This window comes from Meleagris gallopavo, chromosome 4 (assembly GCF_000146605.3).
Source record: "Meleagris gallopavo isolate NT-WF06-2002-E0010 breed Aviagen turkey brand Nicholas breeding stock chromosome 4, Turkey_5.1, whole genome shotgun sequence".
NCBI classification, from domain to species: Eukaryota; Metazoa; Chordata; class Aves; order Galliformes; family Phasianidae; genus Meleagris; species Meleagris gallopavo.
In genome coordinates, this window is record NC_015014.2 from 68,242,596 (window position 1) to 68,265,477 (window position 22,882).

A 22,882-nucleotide genomic window follows, 5' to 3' on the forward strand; every position below is an offset into this window, starting at 1 on the left:
TGCATGAGGCTGCCACCTGCAGCACACAGATGCAGGTTTTGAACAGAAGCGACTACTACTGTTTTAAATAAAAAAAAGTTTATTAAATCATTTAGACTTTAAATAAGTCACAATAATTAATGCACTCAGCAATTATAGCGAGTGCATTCTGTACACCACCAACCCAAATGGATTGATTCTGTATTTTATAAATAAAAACATATTTACAATGAGAAATAAAAGCACGGCATTAGGCAGTTAAATTAGCAGATTACACAAATGCCTACCAGTTGATTTTTCTTTTTGAAGTACAAATCTACAAGATTACATACGACACGTATGACTTCATTAGGTTTAAATTGTCAGAATCACAACATTTTTGTACATAATTTTTATTATGGCTCTTCCAACCATTGCCTATAAGCCCTCTTTTAATGGCAAAAAGCTTCTTTCCCTTCCCTACAGGTTTATCTGTATAAAATGCATTCCCTAAGATCTACTACAGTGTAGAAATATGAAAAAATTTCCTTTAAAGATTGGCTATGAAGAGTGACAGTATGTACAGCTGTGGTAATTTTTTTGCTTTAAAAATAGTGCAGATTCCCAGTTTACCTACCAGAGACAAAAAATGGAGTCATCAATTTGTGGTTTTTCTTCTGTTTTTCTTTTCCAAAATCATCTTCATTTCACCGAAGAGCAAGTGATTCAGATATACACTCACTAGGCTTAGAGACTGTAATTTGCTCTATAAAAATACAGTATTTTAATTCTATTTACACGTTACAGATCTCTCACTTACCCAGCAAGCAGACATATACAAGCTTCAGGAAAAAAAAAAAAAGTATTAAAAAAAATCTTCCAGAAATCCCAAGCCCCCAAAAAGAGATAATGGAGCACACCATTGGTAAGCACAGTAGCTGAACCCACCTGCCAAGGAGAGTTAAGATAAAAAAATGGAATGTGGAAAGCGTGGCTTTTGTTGGCTGTCAAAGTAAACAAAAATCCGTCCAACATCTTAAACATTAGCTATGGCAAAAGAAAGTTTAAGTAAACATTCCCAAGATAGACATTCTGCATCACAGGATCCTTCTGATGAACAATCCCTTGAAAACCTGCTGAGTGGAAGAAGTGATCCTGAGGATAATTATTTGCTTGGTTGTCTTGAATGCTTATTTCCTGATAAACTCATTGTCCGTGACCTCTGCCTAAGCACTGGTTTGGCTGGGAGTTCCAGGTCCTCAAATACAGGATTTTCTATGATTGCAGCCGCCTCTGGTCTTTCAGTGGGACTTGGAGAGAGCATGTCCTTCACCATGATGTACTGAAAGAAAACATGAGACGTGCTACACAAACCAATTCATAAATTCATTCTTATTATTTAATGCTCTGACTTCGTGTCAGTATAAACAATTGCCTCCTTAGTAATTTGGGAATTACTACTTTGGCACACAAGTCAGGAGTGATTTAAATGTTGGAAAATACATCACTGTAATTTATTCCTGAAATTGTTTTTACTATCAAGGACAACAATCAATTTGGCAAACCAAAACTGGCCCAAGATTCAATGGAGTTATAAAACATTTATAAGATTTGAAATCATAAGAATTTTAAAATATAGTAAGTGTAATTCATGAGTAATTTTTAGCTTCACATTTAACCACCATGTAGTAATTTCTGATGGTGATGGCTTTCCTGTAAGTATGAGAATAGTCTGAAGGTTTATCTCAGTTACTTAACAGAACATCTTTATTAGTGAAAAACAACGTCCTGTTCCAACTGAGCACAGCACATCCCATTGGCCCTGTCACCTGGCAGCTGTGAAACCAGAAAGGAAGCTCTCATTTAGCTACTGGTCTGAATCTACCATGAAAACCCAAAAGGGTCTCAGCTTTTTACAGGAGGGCTTTTGTACATCACCTCCTCCTTATCTGAATGTGTATAGCTCTAAGGCTGACTAATTCAGTATATGGTTTTCTACTTGAGAGATGCAATTCTTGGAGCTAGATCCCATGCAGCCACAATCCTACACCATGCTACCACATTGTCTCCACTTCTACCTGTCTACAACTCTGCATGTTCTCTTTGTGACTATGGATTTGCTGCAAGAACTCATGGCAAGATGTATGCAACATAAATGACATCAAGTGGCAAAGGGAAGCTGAGTTAACACTGTATAGTTACTGGAGATAAACCCTGTGACAGGAATATCAATGTCCACAATATTATAACTTTGAGATACAGTAATGTATATCATGGACAGAGAAATGTGTCTTAATAGCAAACTTGGTGTGTTTGTTACTTTGTTAGTTTTTGTTTGTTTTCTTTTTTACTTGCAAAGCAATTGGAAAGCAAAGAAAAATGCTACAGTTATTAGCAGGAGATACACTTACCTCTTGTGCATATTTCTGAGTGAATAATGTTGGAAAGTTCAGATTTCTAACATCGCTCAGGGTCTGCAGAAACGTTAAGAAAAAGATGAAAAAGTGTTTTCCAAAACACCACTTAACCCTATTATTCTTATTTTTCAACCTATGCAAACAAATCAGCCTAATGAAGAAAAGCTTTAAGTTCTGTTTTAGAGGTTAAGATCACAACATACTTTAATGATTAAGTTGCTTTTTTTCCCTAGGCACGCAGCTCAGTCTGTCACTGTTCCCTCTATAAAGAGCAATTGGCTCCACCTAGTGACAGCTTTTTCCCCCCACACAAAACTACAGTACTGCAAAACTTTGAGCACAAAGTGCATGAATTCTGAAGTTAAAACGAATGCAACATTACTCCACTGAAAGTACAAACTAACCAGTTAATAGCGATGGGCAACAGTCAAACCCCAGTTCATGAGAACTGAAGTTTATTACAGTAAACTGCATCAAACAGTGCTTTTCTCTACCAAGTCAGGCTGCATTTAGTGATCCGTTTTCAAACATCTAATTTGGAAATGAAGGGTACTGTCACAGAGTAACTGCCAACAGCCTGTGACAGTGGCAGGTCTCATATTCCCCTTATGGGTATTCTTCAGTCCTTGGTCTCAGACTCCTAGAATTTACTGGGCTCATAGATCAGACAGAGCATTCTTTGCTTCAGCACACAGCAGTAAAGACTGGCCAATGAAAACATCAGTGTAACAAGCTGGAAGCAAGTATTACAGAAGCTAAGCTCCAGAATAGACAATAAGTGGCTGGAAGTTCTTTTTGATTTTATCAAAAAGAGTTAAAAAAAAAATCAGGGAAAGTTAGGGCAACCTTCTTACCCTCTTTCTAAGAATCAAAATTCCAGAGGTATTGAGTTAGATAGAATTTAGGATTCACTCTGATTATCTGCTTTGCCTCTGTACTCAGAATAGAAACAGGAAGGGCAAAGCTTGTAATCAGTCCTGCAGGAGATCTAAAAACCAAGGAGAGTTATTAGGTATAGGTATGTTATTAGGTAAGTGTCAGTAAAACTAATTTCATTTAGGGAATCTCAAATTGGTTTTAGTGCAAGCAGTTCAGATTAAGCACTGTAATTCCTCCTCTAGACTGTGCCCTTATTCATTAAAAAAAAACAAAAACACACAACAGAAAATAGAAAATGTTAAGGCAGATGAAGCAAGACCAGAATAACCAAAGTATCTGGCCAGCCTGCACTCACAGCATGATTTTAACTTCTCTGCTAAGCAATCCAGCTTCACATGAGCATTTCAAAGCACTAAACATACTGATTTGATAAACACAGGTTATGATAACTCTCATTCCTGTGTAGGTCATTGGTCATCATGTATAAGAGAAAAACCTTTCTGGCTGTAGCCCTTGCTCTTCTCTACGAACTTTTTCCTGATTTCATGCATTTAACAATAAGGAAGATACATCAAAACTTCATTGGATTCAATGAAAGTCACCTATTACAGGGAACATGGTGCTTTACACTGAGCGGGACTTACTGCTAAGATATTATTATTAGAAAATTAACAACAATTTTTCACTTTTTTCATTAAAGAAATGCACTGGAAATGCAAAAAGAAGAAATAGTGAAAATGGAGCATGGCTCCAATTCCTGAATGAAGAACGAGTTGGTAGGCTTGTAGTTGCAACACTTATTTTTTGCTTAAGATCTTGGATATCTCAGTTCAGTATTTCCTCTTACTTGGCACCACAAAAGAGAAGCTTTGTAAAGAAACTGCAGCCTCAAATCAACTGCACACATAAGGAAGGCCGCAATTCATTTCCAGTGATTCAGGGAATCTGGACAAGGCTGATAAAGATTCCATATTCCTAATTCCAACACTTTTTTAAAGCTGAGAAGAACCTCTTCCAAGTGTCTTATGAAGCAAACAATTCTTTTGAAGAAGTGATCAAACAGAGGCTAACCCTCGGTGCTGCACCATACCTACCTTGACTCTCTCCATCTGTGTGCTGAAAGGGTAAAGCAGCTCGAAGAGAATCAGTCCCAAAGAAAATATATCCACTTTGTGAGAATAGGTGTTCCCACAGATCTGAAAATTCAGAATTCAGGTTAGGTCAGCCAGTCTAGTCACTGGAATTACATACAGTGTAATCAAACAACTTCCCACGTGGAAGTGATTAGCTCTGTGCAGAGCAGAAAAGCACAGAACAGGTGCTAACTGTAACACCCTTCTGACACATCAAACTTCAGCAAGTTGTTATGAGTAAACAGGCTGCTATCATCAGCTCCCCTTTGCAGACCTAACCACGTTTCAACTTAAACCTCCTGTACAATACCACGTTCTTTATTGACTTGAATATTACACAGCCTGATACATTAAGAGCAAGATAAATCAATGCACCAAAAGTACAGGTCACCAGCCCTTTTTTGTGTTTGTTTTTGCTATTTTATGTTTAAAATATTTATTTTGGAATTCAGTTTAGCTCAAAACTCTACTTTGATGAGAAAGAATGTAAACTTGATTGTAACAGTTTACTAGAAAGACTATTTGATCCTTGAACTCCCAGGAATTCAAGTGTCTTCAAGGTGGTGCTGGAAATAGTTTTAGAGAACACAAACCTGTTCTGGGCTCATGTAGAGTTTGGTCCCTACTTGTCCTGTGTGTCTGGCATAAGCTGGCATTGGGGTAAGTACCAGTTCCTCCTCCTCATCTTGGTCCATAGCAGTTACCAGTCCAAAATCCCCAACCTTTACTACATCATCCATTGTGAAAAATATATTGGAAGGCTGAGAAAACAAACAGGTGGAAAGAAAAAAACATGTTATAAACAAGTCTGTGTTTTGGCAGATACAATACATTGTGGGGAATGGCATAGGTAAGTTATCTTAACTCTCCAAACATATGGCACACTCACATCATGTGTTACACATCCAACTGAAGTTTTCTCATTGTTTTTTAATTCCAATCTCTAAGTATTACACTCATTCACAGTATTATTAACCAGTATGTGGCACAACACCTTATCTTATCAATAAAAGTAGACCTTGTTCCTAGATTTCCAGTCTGCAGTTGGCATTGCATAGTTTAACTGTGGAAAAACCATTTCTGTAACAGTGCTTAAGAACTTCACAATTCCCAAGGATTCCTATTTTAAAGTCCATCCAATTTCCTCAGTTAAAAGCAAACCCACTCTGTGCCAGAAAAGACAGAAGAAAAGGAGACTAGTTTTCATAAGCATGTAAAAACACAACTATTTGCTACTGCTGAGCTATTGAGGTATCTAACTTGTTAGTTTCACATTACCCATAGCCTGCCTGTAAAACCAGGTCTTATCACCCACTGTACTTTTCAGGACTGAATGTCCTTTGGAGTCACAGCTCATTTAGTGCACAAAAGTTACTATCCTGTTAAGCCTGTTTAGGGAAAGCCTTCTCAAGTTGTTCAACTAAGTAAATAAAATATAACCTCACGTTCAAACAGTTGCTAACTCTGACCTTAAGATGTTCCAACAAAACTCCATGCAAATGGTAAGAGTGAATCAGCTTCAAGACTATCTATCTAAGCTTTACTGAACAGCAACCTAAGAGTCTGCAGAGGGTTACAACAGAAAGTACTGTTAAGAAATGTTATTAATTAACACATCTAGCAACATATTGACATAATGATTAAATTACTTCTCCGGTCATTTCCTTGAGCACTAAAGATTTTTCAGATAATGGCTCAAAGTAATATCTTAGTGCTGGACCTTTTCTAACTTTGGTTATCTTTTTGTGTGTTATTGAACTTGAATCCCCTTTAACTGCCACGTCCAAGATGGTATTTTCATGTTCTGCTTCTACTGCTACCATATGATCACCATCTGAGGAGCTACAAGAATGGTTGTAAGCATTTCAGTGCTTACTGCACTGAGGTAGGCAACAATGGCTCCTCAAGTAACAGGTACTGCATCTCCATTTGACAAAAGCAAAGGAGTCAATTCCTCACAGTTTAGAAGACTAAGACTAACTTCAGTTGGGCCCTTTAACTAAATTCTGGTACTGTGTAACCAATACAAACACCCCCAGAGCTAAGACTTCCATCAAGATGAGGCACAAACTAGCATAGGTTCAAAAGCAAAATGAAAGGAAGACACAAAAGTTATGCTTGTCTTCAGTTATCTTCAAAAATAACCACAGCCTTTCCCATGCTGTACAGCACTCACTTCCAGTCTTAACAGCCTGGATGTTATCAGACATTAAAACGTCATGAATCCCTCAGAAATTTGCTTTTGGAGAGTCAGCACTGACTCAAAATTCAACTCCAGAACAGTTTAAATTTCAATCCTAGAGCAGTAATATATAACTTACTTTCTCCCAAACCAGGAGTAACACTGCTGCTGTCCACCAGTACTTCTATGGAAAGCAGAAGATATATACTAGAATTATCTGCTTCACTTGAAAGGACAGAACAGGTTTCAAAATAGCTTTCTTTGCCATACAGCTCAGCAATAAACAAACCTGTATAAAGTTCCTGAACCAAAAATGCCATAAAATAAAAGCAGCTAATCTGTACGGGGTACAAAAAGTCTTGCTGTAAAAAAAACAACCTGCAGTAATGAGTAATTAATTTTTACTTCCTGGAGCACTACATCTCCAAATTGTTATACAGACATGAATTCAGCTTTTTTAACATCTATCCTGAGGTCAGTGATAGGTAGTCATCTATCTTAGTGAGACTCTCCTACTGGGGCTGCTCAGCCTATAGCAGAGGAGGCTCAGAAGGATCTCATCAGCGTCCACAAATCCCTGTAGGAAAGTGCAAGAGGACAGAGACAGGCTTTGTTCAGTTGTGTTTAGGCATAACCCAGAGCCCTGGAGCTCTCCCAGCTCATCAGGCAGCACTGCGGTGCTAGGCTGGAGCATTGGCACAGGGACCAGAGAGTGTGAGTTTAGCCCAAATCTGGGTTTTTCTTCAAAATTTGCCTGGATGTGGGCCTGGGCACCCTGCTCTGAGTGTTCCTGCTAGGGCATGGCTGGGCCAGAAGGACTCAGAGGTCCCTGCAAGCCTCATCCGTTCTGTGGTTTCTCTCCCATGCTGTACTACTTTCACATAAAAAACACCCCAAACCAAACCAAAACAACAACAATTAAAAAAAACCCCACCACCCTACCTGTAGCAGGGCATGATCTGTCAATTTAAAGCAGAACTTGACACAGCTGAAGACTCTGGCACTGCTGTTAGGAGCAGTCAAATGTGTAACTGCTAACACTCAAGCTAGCAAGATTATTTCAGTCAGTCCATGTGTTTCAGGAATTTTACAATAGCAGAGCATAGGCAGTTCAAGTTACAACAACTCCAAAGAAAATCTCATGATAGTAAATGAGAAAAATGTTTCCCATACTGCCAGTATGGGAAATAAAGTAATGTAAGCCACAATTTGGAAACTTCAGACATTTGGTCATGACCATGCCAACAGATAAAAACATTTCCAATAGTATCCTAGGAATACAAACCTTAAGATCCCTGTGCATTAATCCTTTACTATGCAGAAAATCAACTGCTTCAGCTATCTGCAGAAATATCTGCAGACACTCTGTCCTTTCCCTCTCCTCTATTATGCATCGTCTGCTCATCCAGTCTTTTAGGTTCTCTTTCCTGCAGAGCTGCATTTGGATGTAAAGATACACCTTTGGAGAGGTGGGCTTGACTTTTTCTGTAGTATTTTTAGAAAGGTCAAGGCTTAAACTTGTTGGCCTTGGTGGAGAAACAGATAGGGGACTTCCTGAAGATTTCTTGTTACCAGGTTCCTTTGTACTCGTTGGCTTGTCCTCAGAAAGACTTTCATCACATGAAGCATCAATTTTATCTTCCTTACTAGAAGCATTTCCACAACCAGAATCCTCGAACACAATAGAGGAGGAGGTCCCTTCCCTCAGCTGTACCACAGGAACAGCTGGAAGATGGACTTCCAGGGAGTGATCCAATTCGGAGTGACCCAACTCATTACTGTTGATAGTACTGTCTTCTACATCACAGCCTGTAAGAACGCTGTCCTGAAGGTTCAGCAGTGGATCTTCTGACTGGTGCAAGTCCCTGTTGTCTGAAGCAAAAAATTCCAGAGGAGAGAACTCACTTTCAGATGAATCAGACTGACCATGTGGTATTCCCACAGAGAAAGACCTTCCCTTCTCTGATGAAGCAGCAATAACTTCAATGTGGTCCTTCGTAGAAAACGGCTCTGTTCTGATCTTAAATGATGGGACGTCCATTGGACTGGGAGAACTGAGTGGCCAATCGGTGCTAGGAAAGCAAAATGAAGAGGTCAGTACTACAGAATTTCATCCCACTAGAATGCATTTTCAGAAGACTTTTTCTGAAAACAAAGTACCACGGCAAAACAGGAAATAACTACGCATGTCTGGGAACCATTAATAAGCAGGATTTGTCACCTATTTTTCTTAGCAAGTATAATATCTCCTAATTGAGACAAGAATGTTTGGATAGCATCTCCCAAATAGAAAAGAAAAACAGCAAGCTCTACTGCCAAGTTCCCAATGTGCAATCAGGCTCAACTTCAGCTCAAACAAACCTCATTCCTTTAGAGCAAGCATTGACAAAACTATTTAAAGTGCCTTAGAAGAATTACAGCTGTGAAATGTTGGTTTAGTGCCTAAAATACAAAATCCGCTGTATTCTAAGAATTAGAATAGGCATGTTAAGATGTTATTATGAGACTACTAAATAGTGGATCAGAAGAATATTAGGTCTCGTTCTCCCTTGCCACTTTTAAATGTTGTTAACATACACCCACCTTTTCTGTACACCTAACGCCTACCTCCCTTATCTAATTTTTCATTTTTAACCTAACTCTACCAAGCTTTATAACACATCAGATTGATAATTCCTCACACATTTATGCTGAAATAAATTAACTGAAGTACTGAATCAGAGCTATCAAAACTAAGATAGACATTAAAAAAAGGACAGTTGTGGAAAGGAACAGAGAGAACAGAGCTGTCGAAAGTTAAAACCAAATCACAGTAGTAAACAGTGCTCTGATCTTCCTCAAGATTCCCAGTTAGGAAAGTGATATTAAGAATTTCAAGATGTTTCTGAAGCTTAAAGAAGGGCCTTAAAGAGGACCCAGAAATTAAGAAATGCCATGCATGAATGTGACACATTTGTATCTTGTTGAACTGACAATTTGATGGTCAATAACTATTTATTTCCTACTCTTTCTTTTCTAGTTCATCTTCCACTTGCCCAGTTCTGTTGGCATACAACCTCAAATTCAACTGATTAAAGACCCACAAGTTACCTTTCATCTTTTAACCACTGTTCATCCATCTTTTCCTGCCATCCCTCAGGTGGAGCTTCCAGCCATGCGTTGAAGTACCGAACAATACCTGGATGCTCAAGTTTAGCTAATGCCTTGACCTCCCGCATCACTTTCTCACGTGCCAGTTCCCTAGGATTTGGGGTGAGAAGAAAAACAGTGACATGGTTACCAAAAGCAATAGCATAGCACAGAAAATTCTGCAAAAGAATTTAACCAATGTTAGCCATGTGTAAGCCAGGCTTGCAGTATCACTCTTCACCCAACAGCCAGACCTTTTTCAAATTCCCCAGTAATTCCTTTATGTTAGAAGCATGGAGGAACAGTGTGCTCCTAACAGCTAAGCATTTATTCACCTCTTTTCAAATAATTACAGGCAGCAAAACTGAAAAGAAAGGTTCATCTTGTTCTCAACTGCTTACAAGGAGAGAAAACAGAAACCCACTAGACAGCAATATTCTACAGGGATGTAGAAGACACTGGCACAACAGACAGATAGAAATACCTTCGTGTTTCTTTTTTAACTGGCACAACATAAAGACTATCTTCATTCTACGGACCTCTTGTTAAGACCATAAGACTCCATCAAATGAAGTTTAATGGTTTTATTCAAATGATTTGGATATGCTTGGAAAAGGCTACCTTAAATTTCTGAACAAAATCTTTTATCTTAAGTAATCACGTTTATTTAACACATTCAAAAAATAGTAATTCTAGATTTCACAGCTTTACCCCCCTCCCACTACTGGCCTGCCTGTTGCTGTTCTAACTTGAGATTTCCAGAAGCAGTGTCTCCCATCTCCCACTAAAAGGAAGTTCTGTGTAGGATAATTCAGCATCAAGGCTTGACCACCTATGACTGAAAGAAAAGGTAGGGGTTGTGGGACCGGAGAATGAAACACATGGATAAATGGAGTCAAAAAAGCAGGAGAGGAAAGGGGATGAGAAAGAAAGGGTGGAATAGGAAAGGTAAGGAAAGAAAGGAGAGAAGCAAATTAACAGTGCTACAAATAACTAGTGCTGTTACTAAAGGCTCAATTCATCAAGGAAATCAATGGAGTTCCCATGTAGCTGCAACATCCTCATAAGGGTCCTGCTATGTTAGCAGCTTAGCCAAACAGGTCACCCTTCTGCTGTGAATACATATGCCAAATTCTTGATGCCAAAATTAAGTCAGCCCGCCCATTAAAAAGTATGTCATCCATCCTAATGCAGAATGTGGGAAATCAGTTCAGGAACTGTGTAAGATCCTGCCAGTCACTAATTTTTCTAGTTCTCAGTAAACTTAGTCAGTACCTGTTAGGCAAACGGATCCTTTTGATAGCATAGTTGCAGTCATCCACTTTATTTTTGGCTTCAAAAACGACTCCAAAACCTCCACGGCCCAGACACTGAATTGGTTCAAAATCTGTTAGATATCTGGAGGAGAGGGATGTGAATAAGGGACAGAAGAATGGATGGAGAAAAATGCGTTAGCAAGGATAGACATAAATGAATGCTGTGTTGTTTTTTTTTCTTTTTCTCTTTTTTTTTTTTGTTGAGGAGAAGGGGTTTAAGTGTTAAATAATTCTGTACAGGCAAAACGTGCTGAATGACTTAAAGCATTTCTCCTCTTCCTCCTCTGCTCACCCACCCACTGAGGTAATCAGATGGTTACCTACTTAGGAAACCGACAGGTGCTGATTATGCATTTATTCAGTGTCTATCACATCCTCAGCAAGACTCCTTACACGTGCATCTGAGTGCATCTGACAAACTGAAGAAGCCTTGCAGAGTGCCAGGTTTTATGACTACGGGATCACGGACCATAGATATTTCAGTTAAACTCCCATGCCCAATTTAGGTGGTGATAGATGAGTATTTTCCAAATTACAATGTGCTTTTAACCCCACCACAAATAAGTATTTTTGCTACTAGCCCTGAGCACATCTTCTGAAATATCACTTCTTAAACTTCACTATCTTTCTTCTTCATTTTAAATAGTCCATTTCCTACTTTTGGCAAATTAGGAATGGTCACATTTTCTCCTATTACTGACATGCCCCTATAGACCCATTTTAAACTACTCTTTCCAAATAAGCAACAAAGGTTTCTTCCATATATACTCTGCTTGTTCTGTAGCATACATAAAACATGTTTCCATCTGCAATTCCCATGTTCTAATCCAGAAGCACAGGAACAGACAGAACAAGAACATTAAGAATCAATCCTTCATTTCACCTATCAGCAGGAAGTATTTGAGCAACATTCCCAAGCAGAGGTCCTGTGCTGGCTCTGAGGGACTGCTTAGACCAATCATAACAGCAATCTCCCATTGATAATGGGGCAAAAGGGTTCTTTTTCATTGTTCTGTGGAGTAGGGGGACTACAGGTAGTAAGAACTAATGACCACCAACTCTTTTTTCCAGACAGCATTAGTTTTCACACTGACTAAAAACTTTGTATGAGCTGTATTGAACTGAATTCACCTTGATACGTATCCAGAGTTCTTGACATCACTCCAGCTGGTGTCCTTAACATCTCCACATGCAGGCTCATATTTGCTATCAGTCTGACACTGCGTTTCAGATTCCTTCCGCAGCTAATATGGTGACCAAAACAAGAACAAAAACAAAAATTCAAGTCCTAACTACTTGAGATCAGTTTGTACCTGTAGATAAGGCATTCCATTATTTCAGTGTAAGCCTCTCCAAAGTAATCAGACATGGTTGAAGCAATGTAATCTGCTTGCTGAAGCAGATAAGCAAATTGTGCGTGGCAGCTGACAGCCTTCACAGATAGATTAAGTAATAAATTTAGGCTACGTTATCTCATAAATTATTAACACCACACAGAGCAGAATCAAACCCAAAAGAAAAAGGCCAGAATAACACTTCCTGTATTTGGGATTGAGGAAAAAAAATAAAATACTTACTCTGCTGTAGGGATGGGGATGGAAAAGTTTGCGTACAATAAAGGTTGTGGCCACGATGCAAAATATAATGGTGCCAACGATTTCTTTCCACCAGTGAAGCAGAAGAACAGGATCTTTTTTGCGAATGTTTTTGTAATTCATATCATCAAAAAATCTAACAGTGATCTGGGTGCTACGTTTATTTCTCTCTCTTTTATAGTAGGGTAAATAATAACCATTATCTGCATAGAAAAGACATATAAAGGGCACAGATTTGTTTGTACACAACTACAAAGCAAATGTTTCTCATAAATAAGCTTTCTCAATAGACACTGGGTGTGTGTGAGCACACTTTGTTTTTGTTGTGTAACACTTCAAAATTCAGAAGGTCCACCTACCATATGGATACTGTAGGACTGAAAGTGCTCCATTGCTGTATTCCTCATGAGAATACTTGTCATTGCTGAGACACTTATCAAATTCATCCGACCCCACCAACACTGGAGTCCTGGAAGGAGAATCTAAGCAAAGAAGAGACAACTTTCTGAGATGGATGATTATTAACAAGATTCTGCCCTTGGATGACTTTCATGAGAACTCCAATTGCATTATCTTAGAAAACATGAGGTTGCCAGATCAGGCCGTAAGGACCAAAATTAATGCAAGGAAACACAAAGGAGGTAAAAATCAAGAGAGGTAACCACCACTGAATACTACTTTCCAACCTAAATACACTTTTCAGTCTAAATACTATTTTGGACAAATCAACTAACTCATATTCACATCATGCAAAAAAATTCTTCTTCTGGTAAAACAATTGTTTTAGAAGACCAACATTCCATCGCTTTAGAAGACTCCATCAAATCCATAGAGTTACTTACAATTCAAATACCTCATTAAAAAAAAAAGAATTAATAGAGCACAGATGTTCCCAACCGTAAACTCATTCAGGAACTAGTAGACTAGCTTGAAAATTATCAGAAAGATGCTTTTAGGTCTAAGACAATAAATGACACTGTGAGTTGTTACTTACGGATTAAGGGCTTCCATTTAATTTTGGGGAGGGGAATAATTGCATTATCATTCCTGGATTCCAGAGCCTTTGGGTTGGTTGGGAATTTTTCAGAAATTCTGACTGATGATTGAAGATACAGCTGGCCCCTGTACATACCTGAGAAACAAAACAGAGAGCATATTATTAAGACTATCCTTCATTCCTATGAAGGTATCCTTCATTCTCAGACTCAAATCATCCAGTTAAGATGTACGGTTTAGAATACTTTTGAAAGCATTTCTCTATATTCTGAGAATCTGAGATACTGACTGATTGAATTCAAGTAGAACATACTGCCTTTGCTCTAGAAAAGCATGAGTTCAGAACATCTTCAAAAAATTGCCACCAGTTCTGAAGAGTTACCAAGCATCTTGGGCTTAGCCTAAGTAAGACTTCCTTCAAACTTCCTACCCTTGTTAATGCTGGTGAACACAACTCTTCAACAGCTGTTAAAAGGAAGGCTGAAAATATCTGTGTGACCACTAATAAGAAAGGCTTCAAGATAGAGGCTAAGACAAAAAAAGAGTCCTTGAAAACCAAAGCACATCTTCCATGCAGAGACAGATAGACAGCTGAGAAGAAGGGCCTGGAGCCATTATTTCAAACTGTCACAAATCACATCAAATTAATTCTAATAGCTGGATAAAAACTCAATCAGATATGAGCTTAACTGAAATATCTTCATGGGAAGTTACTGCAGTCAGTGCAGAGGAAAAAAATAATGTGGAAAATTAGAGGGCTAGAGGGAGATATTTCTTACAGCTTTCTGAGCAATAAGACTGCATTGTTAACTATAAACCTATCTCTAAAAGTTTCAAGATTTGCAATCATGTGCAAAGCACTGCACTTATAAAGCAGTAAATGGAATAGAATACGTTGTTTTAATACCTACTTTTTCTTTGTTAAAACACAACATCATCTATGTACCACTTTAGGCCAAATAGTCATAGAAATTAATTCTACCAGTATGGAAAGATCTGCTTTACTAAAAGCTCACAGAAAACGATGATGTTTACAACAGCTGGTGACTCACCCAAATAGACACTGGATTCTGTGGCCCCTCTGGCAGCTTCCACAAGATCCTCCTCATCTTCTAACACTTCATTGTTTGTGGTGTAACTTGTGTCATCAAACAGACTGATTGGAATTACCTTGCCATCCTTAACCAGCCATGCAGAAGCAATTGGAGTGCAAAACTGAAGAAGATAGAGATAACAAGGAAATGAATGTCATATTAATTAGATGTTATGTAAGACATAAATGCCTCAGTTTGGTTTGTGTAGCAGATGTAGCAGCTCAAAAACACAACATCAGTAAAATAAGCTCCAAAAAGATGTGTGCTTCTCTTTTTTCTTTTCTTTTTTAAACACAGAGACAGCATCTAAAACCCAGGATGAAAGACATCAACTATGAAGCTGCATAGCTTCTACAACTGTAACATTTATCATTGTTTCTTCCCACACCTGGTATTCCCATTCGAGATGTCCTCCTCGTCTGTTAAAAGCCATAACCTTCCAGTCAGCCACTGAGACTTTGATCACTGTATCTTTCATCATTGCCTCCTGCTCATCCACATCTGAAATTATTTTTGTTTCTTCTTTGTTCACATGTAATTTAAAATTGCTCTCAATGTATCCTGCTCTATTTTCTATGTCTGGGACATAGTGCAGCTCAAAGTGACCAACACTGAAATTCCACCTAAAAGAAAAAGAGGAAAAAAAGAATTTGTAAAAGTTAGTTATATATTCTAAGCAAGTACCATACCCTCAATTCAAAGATTCTTAAACTGAATTACTTATATTTGACCCAGTCAGTCAAATTAACACAGCTGTACCAGGAGAGGGAGTGCTAATCCTATAACTGTATCCAGAGTACAAACCAAACAAGAAAGAAATCTTGTTGTCTAGCATGATATCCAAGGTTAGAAGCTGATGAAGTAGTGCCAATGACATTAAAGGGATAGCATATGGAGAGGGCAATTAAAAATCATCAAATAATAATAAAGCTAGGTCTGTTTAGGAAAAAAAGATGTTACATAGTTGATAAAAGCATAAAGCATTTAGGAAGCAGCATTCTGCAGAAGACATAATTCACTAACAAAGGATATTTTATTTTAAATGTAAAGCTTTCAGGCAAGAGAAGGGATGGTGCTTTCTTTTTTGTTTGTTTCTTTTAAGCCCACACAGAAAACATAACACAGGATCTCTTTGATGGGCAATTCAATGAAGCCAGGACAGCTCATGTTACAGGTTAACATATTCTGAGACAAATATGGCTATATAAGGAACACAGAGCTGTCTTGCACAGCCTAAAACTCTTCAACTTTTGTAAACCAATAAACTGGGACAAAATCAAAATTATTCTCAGAAAAATAAAGAGTTCTTATTTCCACCACATAGAGCTGTAATTATGTTGTAGACAAATACAGAGGGGAAAGAATGGCAAGTTTGTGTCTGAAAGAGCAAAAAGAGGGAAAACACTCCTTTAACAACATGTTTGGGTACCCAGAGCATCTCTATTTCTGGCTACAACAACTGAAGAATTCATGTACCAAAGGTACCATGCTATTTTTCTGAAAGACATGTGCAAACGACAAACACGCTTTCATGACTTACCTCTCTCCGGCAGTATCAGTCTCTAAGAATCAAGATTTCTCTTAAGACTTCTCATTTGCTAATCTATTCAAGTTTTAATTAGCTTCTTTCTGACAGACTGCAGACACACTACCTGTCAAATCCTGCTGCAAACAGAAGAGGGAGCAGGTGAACAGAGAATGACTAGCTCCCCATTGAACTGGTGGGCAGTTACTGTACCTTTGTATAGCAATCAGCCTTGTAAACTTGTATTTAAGGAAGATGTTTTGTTTTTTTTTCAGTTGTCGTTGGGTTGGGTTTTATTGTTTGTTTTGGGTGTGTGCTATTTTTTTATTTTTTATTTTTAGAAATCTCAGTGTACTGAAAACTTCAAAGTGAGAGCATGAGGGAAGTCACAGACCAAAGCAATTTTTACAGCTTGTGAAGAAAAGAACACCTATATCATGAAACAAAAAGAGAAGTAAGAGTGAGGCTTTTTGAAATGTCTTCAGTCTTAATGTGTTCATTTTTTGTCAACTTAAAATGAAAGCTAAAACATCAAGTATAGAAAAAGGGACAATTACCATTAGTAGGCCAGATTGGATGGGGCCCTGGGCAGCCTGGTCTAGTATTAAATGTGAAGGTTAGTGGCCCTGCTTGTGGCAGGGGGTTGAAGATTCATGATCCTTGAGGTCCCTTCCAACCCTGGCCATTCTGTGATTCTGTGATTCTGTAAAGAACTTAAGAAGAGAATCAAAAAATCACAGAAGGCTTTCAGGCTATCTCCTGCTATACAAAATGATCAGTTGAAACAAACTATAGAGACATTTATCTTGTGCAGTAGAGAAATGACAGACTTTTGAGATATACAGGGACAAGAAAAGTCACTGTCATTTGACTTAAGGGAAATAAGTATGGACTAGTATTTTTTCTAATGGTCTAAAACTGAAAATAGAGATATTTTTTTTCCAGAAACATTGAAGACCAGAAGAGATAGGTGCTAAATAACAAGTCTGTGACATTCCTTTGGTACAAACTCCCTCATTCCTTTTCTACCGAGAGTAAAAAGGTCATATTCTTAAAGTGTTACGAATTAAAAGCTCAAATCTAAAAGCTGTAATTATAATACTCACTTCTCATTACCACTGCGTGGTCCAACAGCACGGACTGTTTTCTGAGTTCGTCGTAACAGCAGTGTGTCCTCCTGCTCTGCCTCATCGTCATCCCACCGGCGACAGCCCACAGCTGAGCAGATGTACTTCACCTAAGGGACAAGACAAGAGACTCACAGCTTGGAAATGTGAACAGTTTCAAGAGCAAAAAAAAAGTGCATCCAACACGAATGTTCAAAACTAACAATTGTTACAGTGCATTTTTGGCTCACGGGGGATACAGAGCTCCTTCCAGTACTTGAAGGGAGCATATAAACAGGAGAGGGTACGTCTGTTTACAAGGGTGGATAGTGATAGGGCAAGGGGGAATGGTTTTAAACTGAGACAGGGAGGTTTAAGTCAGATATTAGGAGGAAGTTTTTCACACAGAGGGTGGTGACACACTGGAACAGGTTGCCCAAGGAGGCTGTGGATGCCCCATCCCTGGAGGTATTCAAGGCCAGGCTGGATGTGGCTCTGGGCAGCCTGGTCTGCTGGTTGGTGACCCTGCACATAGCAGGGGGTTGGAATTGGATGATCATTGTGGTCCTTTTCAACCCAGGTCGTTTTGTGATTCTATCATTCTATGATTTTAGATGTTCAACTAGATGGATGTTGAAAAGCATGGTTTAAGAGAATTGCTTTTGCAAAATGTTCTAGGAATTCTACAGCATGGAACATCCTTGACTTACTGACTCTTTGCAAAGATTTCTATTCTAACAGAAAGAAATCATAGTTCCTCTTTTTCCTATGATACCTATTGACAGAAAGATAATTTCTAGTAGGTTCATAGTATAATTCTGTTTTTGTGCCGTATCTGCCTCAGCATAACTCTATTAACTTCAAATTAAGTACTACTGATCTATATAAAATACTGCAGAGCCATCCTACTTGGTCTTTTCAGCCATTAAAATGGGATGGGGACCTCAAATTAATGCTGTCACACAGACTTTGCAACAGTCCAATTCTCAAACTGTATTTGGAATATATACAGCCATTTGTGTTTTGAAAGTAAGTTGGACACACTTTCAGGAAGTGTGAATTGACATTTCAGTGCCAAAGACAACACACAGAATCACAGAATGGCCCGGGTTGGAAATGACCTCAAGGATCATGAATCTCCAACCCTCCCACCACAGGCAGGGCCACCAACCACCCCACTTAATATCAGCCCAGGACTCCATCCAACCTGGAAGGGATGGGGCACCAACAATCTCTCTGGGCAGCTGTTCCACACTGCCAGAACTCTTAACATGGAAGAGTAAAGCATTATTTCCTGTGTGCAGCACCTTTGTTACTGCAAGTCTGGGCCTGAATTAAAGCAGGAACTGAAATTACCACTTCCTCAACAGTTGGTACAAGTGCCCTTTGCCATCAACGAGAAAATCTACTAAACTAAAACTACTGCTTTGGACCTTTATCATGAGTGATCATTATAGAAACTGCAACAGCATTCTACATGAAAACACCTGGTTACAATGGAAAAAACTGTTATGGTTTTGTTTTGCTTTGAAAACCAAATATTATCATTTTTCTTTTTACCTGTTTTAAAATCAAACCAACATTTCTGATTTTAGCAAATATCTGCTATTCACTACACAAAATATCTGTGATCACTTAAATAATGCAGGACGTGGAAAGGGGAGGATAAGAAAGTCTAGAACTCAAAAGAATGCAATCAATTCCTGTGTTTTAATCCTTTTTTCCTTCTGTTTTTTAAAAACATACACCATTTAACCAGAAGATTTCAGAAAGAAAGAAAAAACAAAATGCTTTCTGAACCAGTCAGATAGAAAGTAGTTTTCAGCTTAACTTCTGCATGAGTTTAAAATTTAAGAACTCCTAAGGTAGAGTAAACTTATTGACAACAAGAACAAATCTCAGAAGTTCATGTACCTTGAATGCTTTTCTTGTTTTCAACCAGATACTCTTTGCTAGTTGAGAAAAAATTAAAATCTTTAAGTGTGAAAAACGCATCATCTAAAACTTTATTTGATGTTCAGTAAGCTGAACTGTGAAGGCTGTTCCAGGCAGAGCACATAATAAAGCTGAACTCATCTTCCAATTCTGCAGAAAGGGGTCATTTCTTCCCCTTGATCTGAATTTGCTAACTCAGCACAAAAGTAATCCAATAGAAGCAAAGAGTTTTCTCCTAGGTTAGCAAATTGATTCTGCTTAGCAAATGGCAAGTGACAGAGGCAGCACTAGGGAGAGAGCAGAAGCTCACACACAAGAAGACACTGCAGTGATGCTCTCAGCAGTGTCATCTAACTGCACCAGCTGCTATGTCTTACTTCAGCCTGCTTCATTTGTTTCCCAAGAAATCTGTATTCTGCTCTTTGGTGCTGTGCAATCATACACCAGAACTGTAGTGCAGCTTAAATCTTAAGAGCAATCTACTTGCAAGATAATACTAGAAAAGAAGATACACAAATCTGAGACACATAAGACAACTTTTGAGGCTCTTACCTTCCCTGAGTAGGAGCTCAGCCCATAGCTTGTTAAAGACTTCCCCCCAACTAAGACAACATCCTCGCCCAGTTTGTAGGATGACTCAAGAAGAGATTCAACTGTGAAAGGAACTGCTTCCATGCTCTCTCGGTCCCGATCCCACTGGAAAAGGTCTCCATCCAAGGAAGGAATTATCATCTTATTTCCAAATACCTAAAACAAGCCAACAGAACATAAGCTACTACTTCTAGCAAAACATACCGAGATGCAAAATGAAGCATAGCGTGAGCAAGTATAGTGATTTATACTCCAGCACCTTATTTTATGGTTTTGTATCCCAGAATCTTATTTTTCAAAATTACAAAGAACACTTTCAGGCATCATGTTAAAAAACAGTTCAGTGTGTAACACTTCTTCCATTTTAAGCATAACATTTCAAAGCTCAATCAGTTGATTTCTATAATCCAGAGAAATAAGGGTAGAAGCAGTCTTGAAGAGATTGAACAGTGGCTGAAAACTAAGCACGTTACTGTGATTGTTTCAAGACAGTGGCATTCTAGGCAAAGCTCTAAATTTCTACACCTTCCTAGAGTGAATTTAGTAGTAAATACAGAACTGAACATTCCCTTCAGATCAGACAACTAAATTCTGTTCTAAAAGAAAAGCTGAGGCTGTACGTGTGCTCTTTTGCAATTGATGACTACACCAGAAAAGCCACCCTCCTTTAAAGCAGACAGAGCAATTACCACTGACAGACCTTACATTACATTTGTGGCTTTTCAAACAGTTAAATCCAACTCCTCCTCCCCAGATCGTCTTACGTTTATATACAGTTCCCTTCAAATTCTGATTTTTCTTAAAACACACAATAGGTCAAACATTCTTCACTGGGATCCAGTTTCATCCATTACACGGATATTCAAGGAGATCCTCATTCGGAAGCATGAGTCATTGTCAATGAGTACTAAGGGACTTATTAAGAAACTCATTATCAGCATGATAGACCATAACTAATACTGTGGAGCCACGGTGGCTGCGCCCATCAAGAAGAGAGAAACTGTAATCCCTCTAATCTTAGCTTTTGAGGATATGGATTAATGTGGAAGATTTTAATGCTTCTGCAGACCTTCTGTCCATTTGGGCAGTACCCTACAACATAATTACATTATATTCAGACCCCTTACACATTCTAAGGACTACTTCTGGTATGTATATATTAGTTACTTCAAAGGAAACATGCACACATGATCCAGGAGTTTTCTGCTTGGAATCAATGTAAGTTCTGATGTTACATCTTCTGCATGATTGAAATGCTCTCTAATGTGAAACTTCTTATTTTAACTGGGTTGCACAAGAGCAAATAGCATGAGCAAAATTGAGATTCACATAAAGAGGAAGGGAAAGAAAGATCTTGTCAATGTGCACGTGTCATGACTGACCTCTCTTCTTGCAGTGCTTGGATATACCTCATTCAGAGAAGAAGTTTAGGGGAATTACCTGATAATGCTGGTGACTGCACCTAAGATCCCTAAGGGATCAAAGACCAATGTTTCCCGGCTTTGAAACGCTGCATGATGACTGACAATTAAAAATTCTTCTCAGGAATACAACATGTAATTGAAGAGATGATAAAAATAACCCCATGAATAGCAGTGATCTTTTTTTTTTTTTTAACAAAGCAAAATGAAGTATGTATTTTCCTCCTGAATATTTACATTATGACTAAAAAAGGCCAAAATATACCAGAGGAGACACTGTAAGAGCTGTGATCCACAAAACATGCTGCAGTATGGCTTTCCAAGGAGGGGAGGAGGACACATACACATATATATGACTGCATAGAAATAAAACTATAAAAAGCAAACATTTGTTCAGGGGGTCATTTGCAGAAATCACATGATTAGTGGAAAAATAAAGCAAACAAAAGGTTTATATAAACATTCATACGCAAGAGAAGCCTTGTGATCTTTAGAAACAAAGACATGCAGACTGTGGAAAACACTTTTTAACAACAAAAGAAGCCTGTGTCAAACTTATAGCCTTAACCAAGCTTGAGTATTTTGTTACAATATTCAGCACAGAAAAGTAGTATCAAAAAATGTTTTTGTAATGCAGTCCTTCAGAAGCACATAATAACGATCAAAACTTTTAGCCTGTGCAGCACTGCATTAATAAATTATCCATAAGGCTTCCTCCCACACCCGGTTCAGTTACCTGCATGTAATTTGGAGAGCTGTGCTTTATCTCCAGCAATACAGATATTCCATATGAAAGAAAAAAGAACAAACAACAGACATTGGTCTTTTCACAGGCAACTTTCCAAGCAACCAAAAGCTAAAGCAGCTCCTGTAGCACTGTTTCAGCACACAGAGCCCCAGTCAGGCAAACCCTGTTATGCCATCGAGGTGTCACAGCTCTGTCTGTGAGCCACATACATGTGAGCAGTCCCATTCTGTCTTCTGGACCAGCAGCACTGTGCTACTACACTGTGCTACTCCTGCAGAACAGCTACACACACCCTCACCTCTCAAGATATGCCAAACACCAGCAAGGACCTGAGGCTGACTTCAAGCTGGAGCCAGAAAAAATTCAGCCAGGCCACCAGCCAGCTAAATTCATATAGCCTGGCCAAGCTACACGCATGCTGCTGGCAGCCAGACAGCTATTTGTGGGTTCAGATTTCCAGATATGCTCCCTGGAAGTCACAGCAGCGGGGGCTGTGTGGTTGGTATACTCAGAGCACCTTGCCATCACTTTGCAAAGTGAGGAATCTTTTCTGAGCAAGGGAGGCTCTCAATTAACTCTGTGAGCTCTGGGCACAACATGACACATGGCACTCTGGGCATTTCTCTCATCTTGAAGCTCTCTCTCCAAGGCCTCAGCAGTAATTTTGGGAAAATTTTCCTCAAATTGGCAAAAAATGTTGGCCATTTCTGGGAACAACACACCCAAATCCCCAGTACAGAATAAGCTCGCTTAGCAGCACCTGTCTGTACACTCCCAAGATATGAGTCAAATCAGGTCATGCCTTGTATGCCTTCAGAAATTTTCCAATGGTAGCTGCTTATCTGTTACAGCCTTGG

At 38.7% G+C, this 22,882-nt stretch overlaps 1 protein-coding gene across 1 annotated transcript; it reads right to left on the reverse strand.

The window, feature by feature from the left end:
- Positions 1-61: 61 nt before the first annotated feature.
- EIF2AK3 (eukaryotic translation initiation factor 2 alpha kinase 3) lies at positions 62-22,031 on the reverse strand. The gene is made up of 16 exons (XM_010710584.3): positions 22,014-22,031; positions 19,818-20,012; positions 17,331-17,461; positions 15,088-15,322; positions 14,658-14,820; positions 13,604-13,741; positions 12,969-13,091; positions 12,592-12,812; positions 12,146-12,258; positions 10,974-11,096; positions 9,660-9,809; positions 7,855-8,641; positions 4,981-5,148; positions 4,349-4,450; positions 2,370-2,432; positions 62-1,300 (listed from the first exon to the last, which is right to left on the reverse strand). The coding sequence occupies exons 1-16, from the start codon at positions 22,017-22,019 to the stop codon at positions 1,124-1,126; spliced, it is 2,895 nt and encodes a 964-aa protein (XP_010708886.1). The 5' UTR covers positions 22,020-22,031; the 3' UTR covers positions 62-1,123.
- Between the last annotated feature and the right edge of the window lie 851 nt (positions 22,032-22,882).

What these genes read in the sequence shown, in the direction of transcription:
- EIF2AK3 (XM_010710584.3), bottom strand. An exon ending in TGAGCTCCTACTCAGGGAAG is followed by an intron (nt 17,462 to 19,817) that starts GTAAGAGCCTCA and finishes CTTGTCCCTTAG; the next exon opens with GTGAAGTACATCTGCTCAGC. An exon ending in TAATGCACAGGGATCTTAAG is followed by an intron (nt 5,149 to 7,854) that starts GTTTGTATTCCT and finishes TTGTTTTCTCAG; the next exon opens with CCTTCCAATATATTTTTCAC.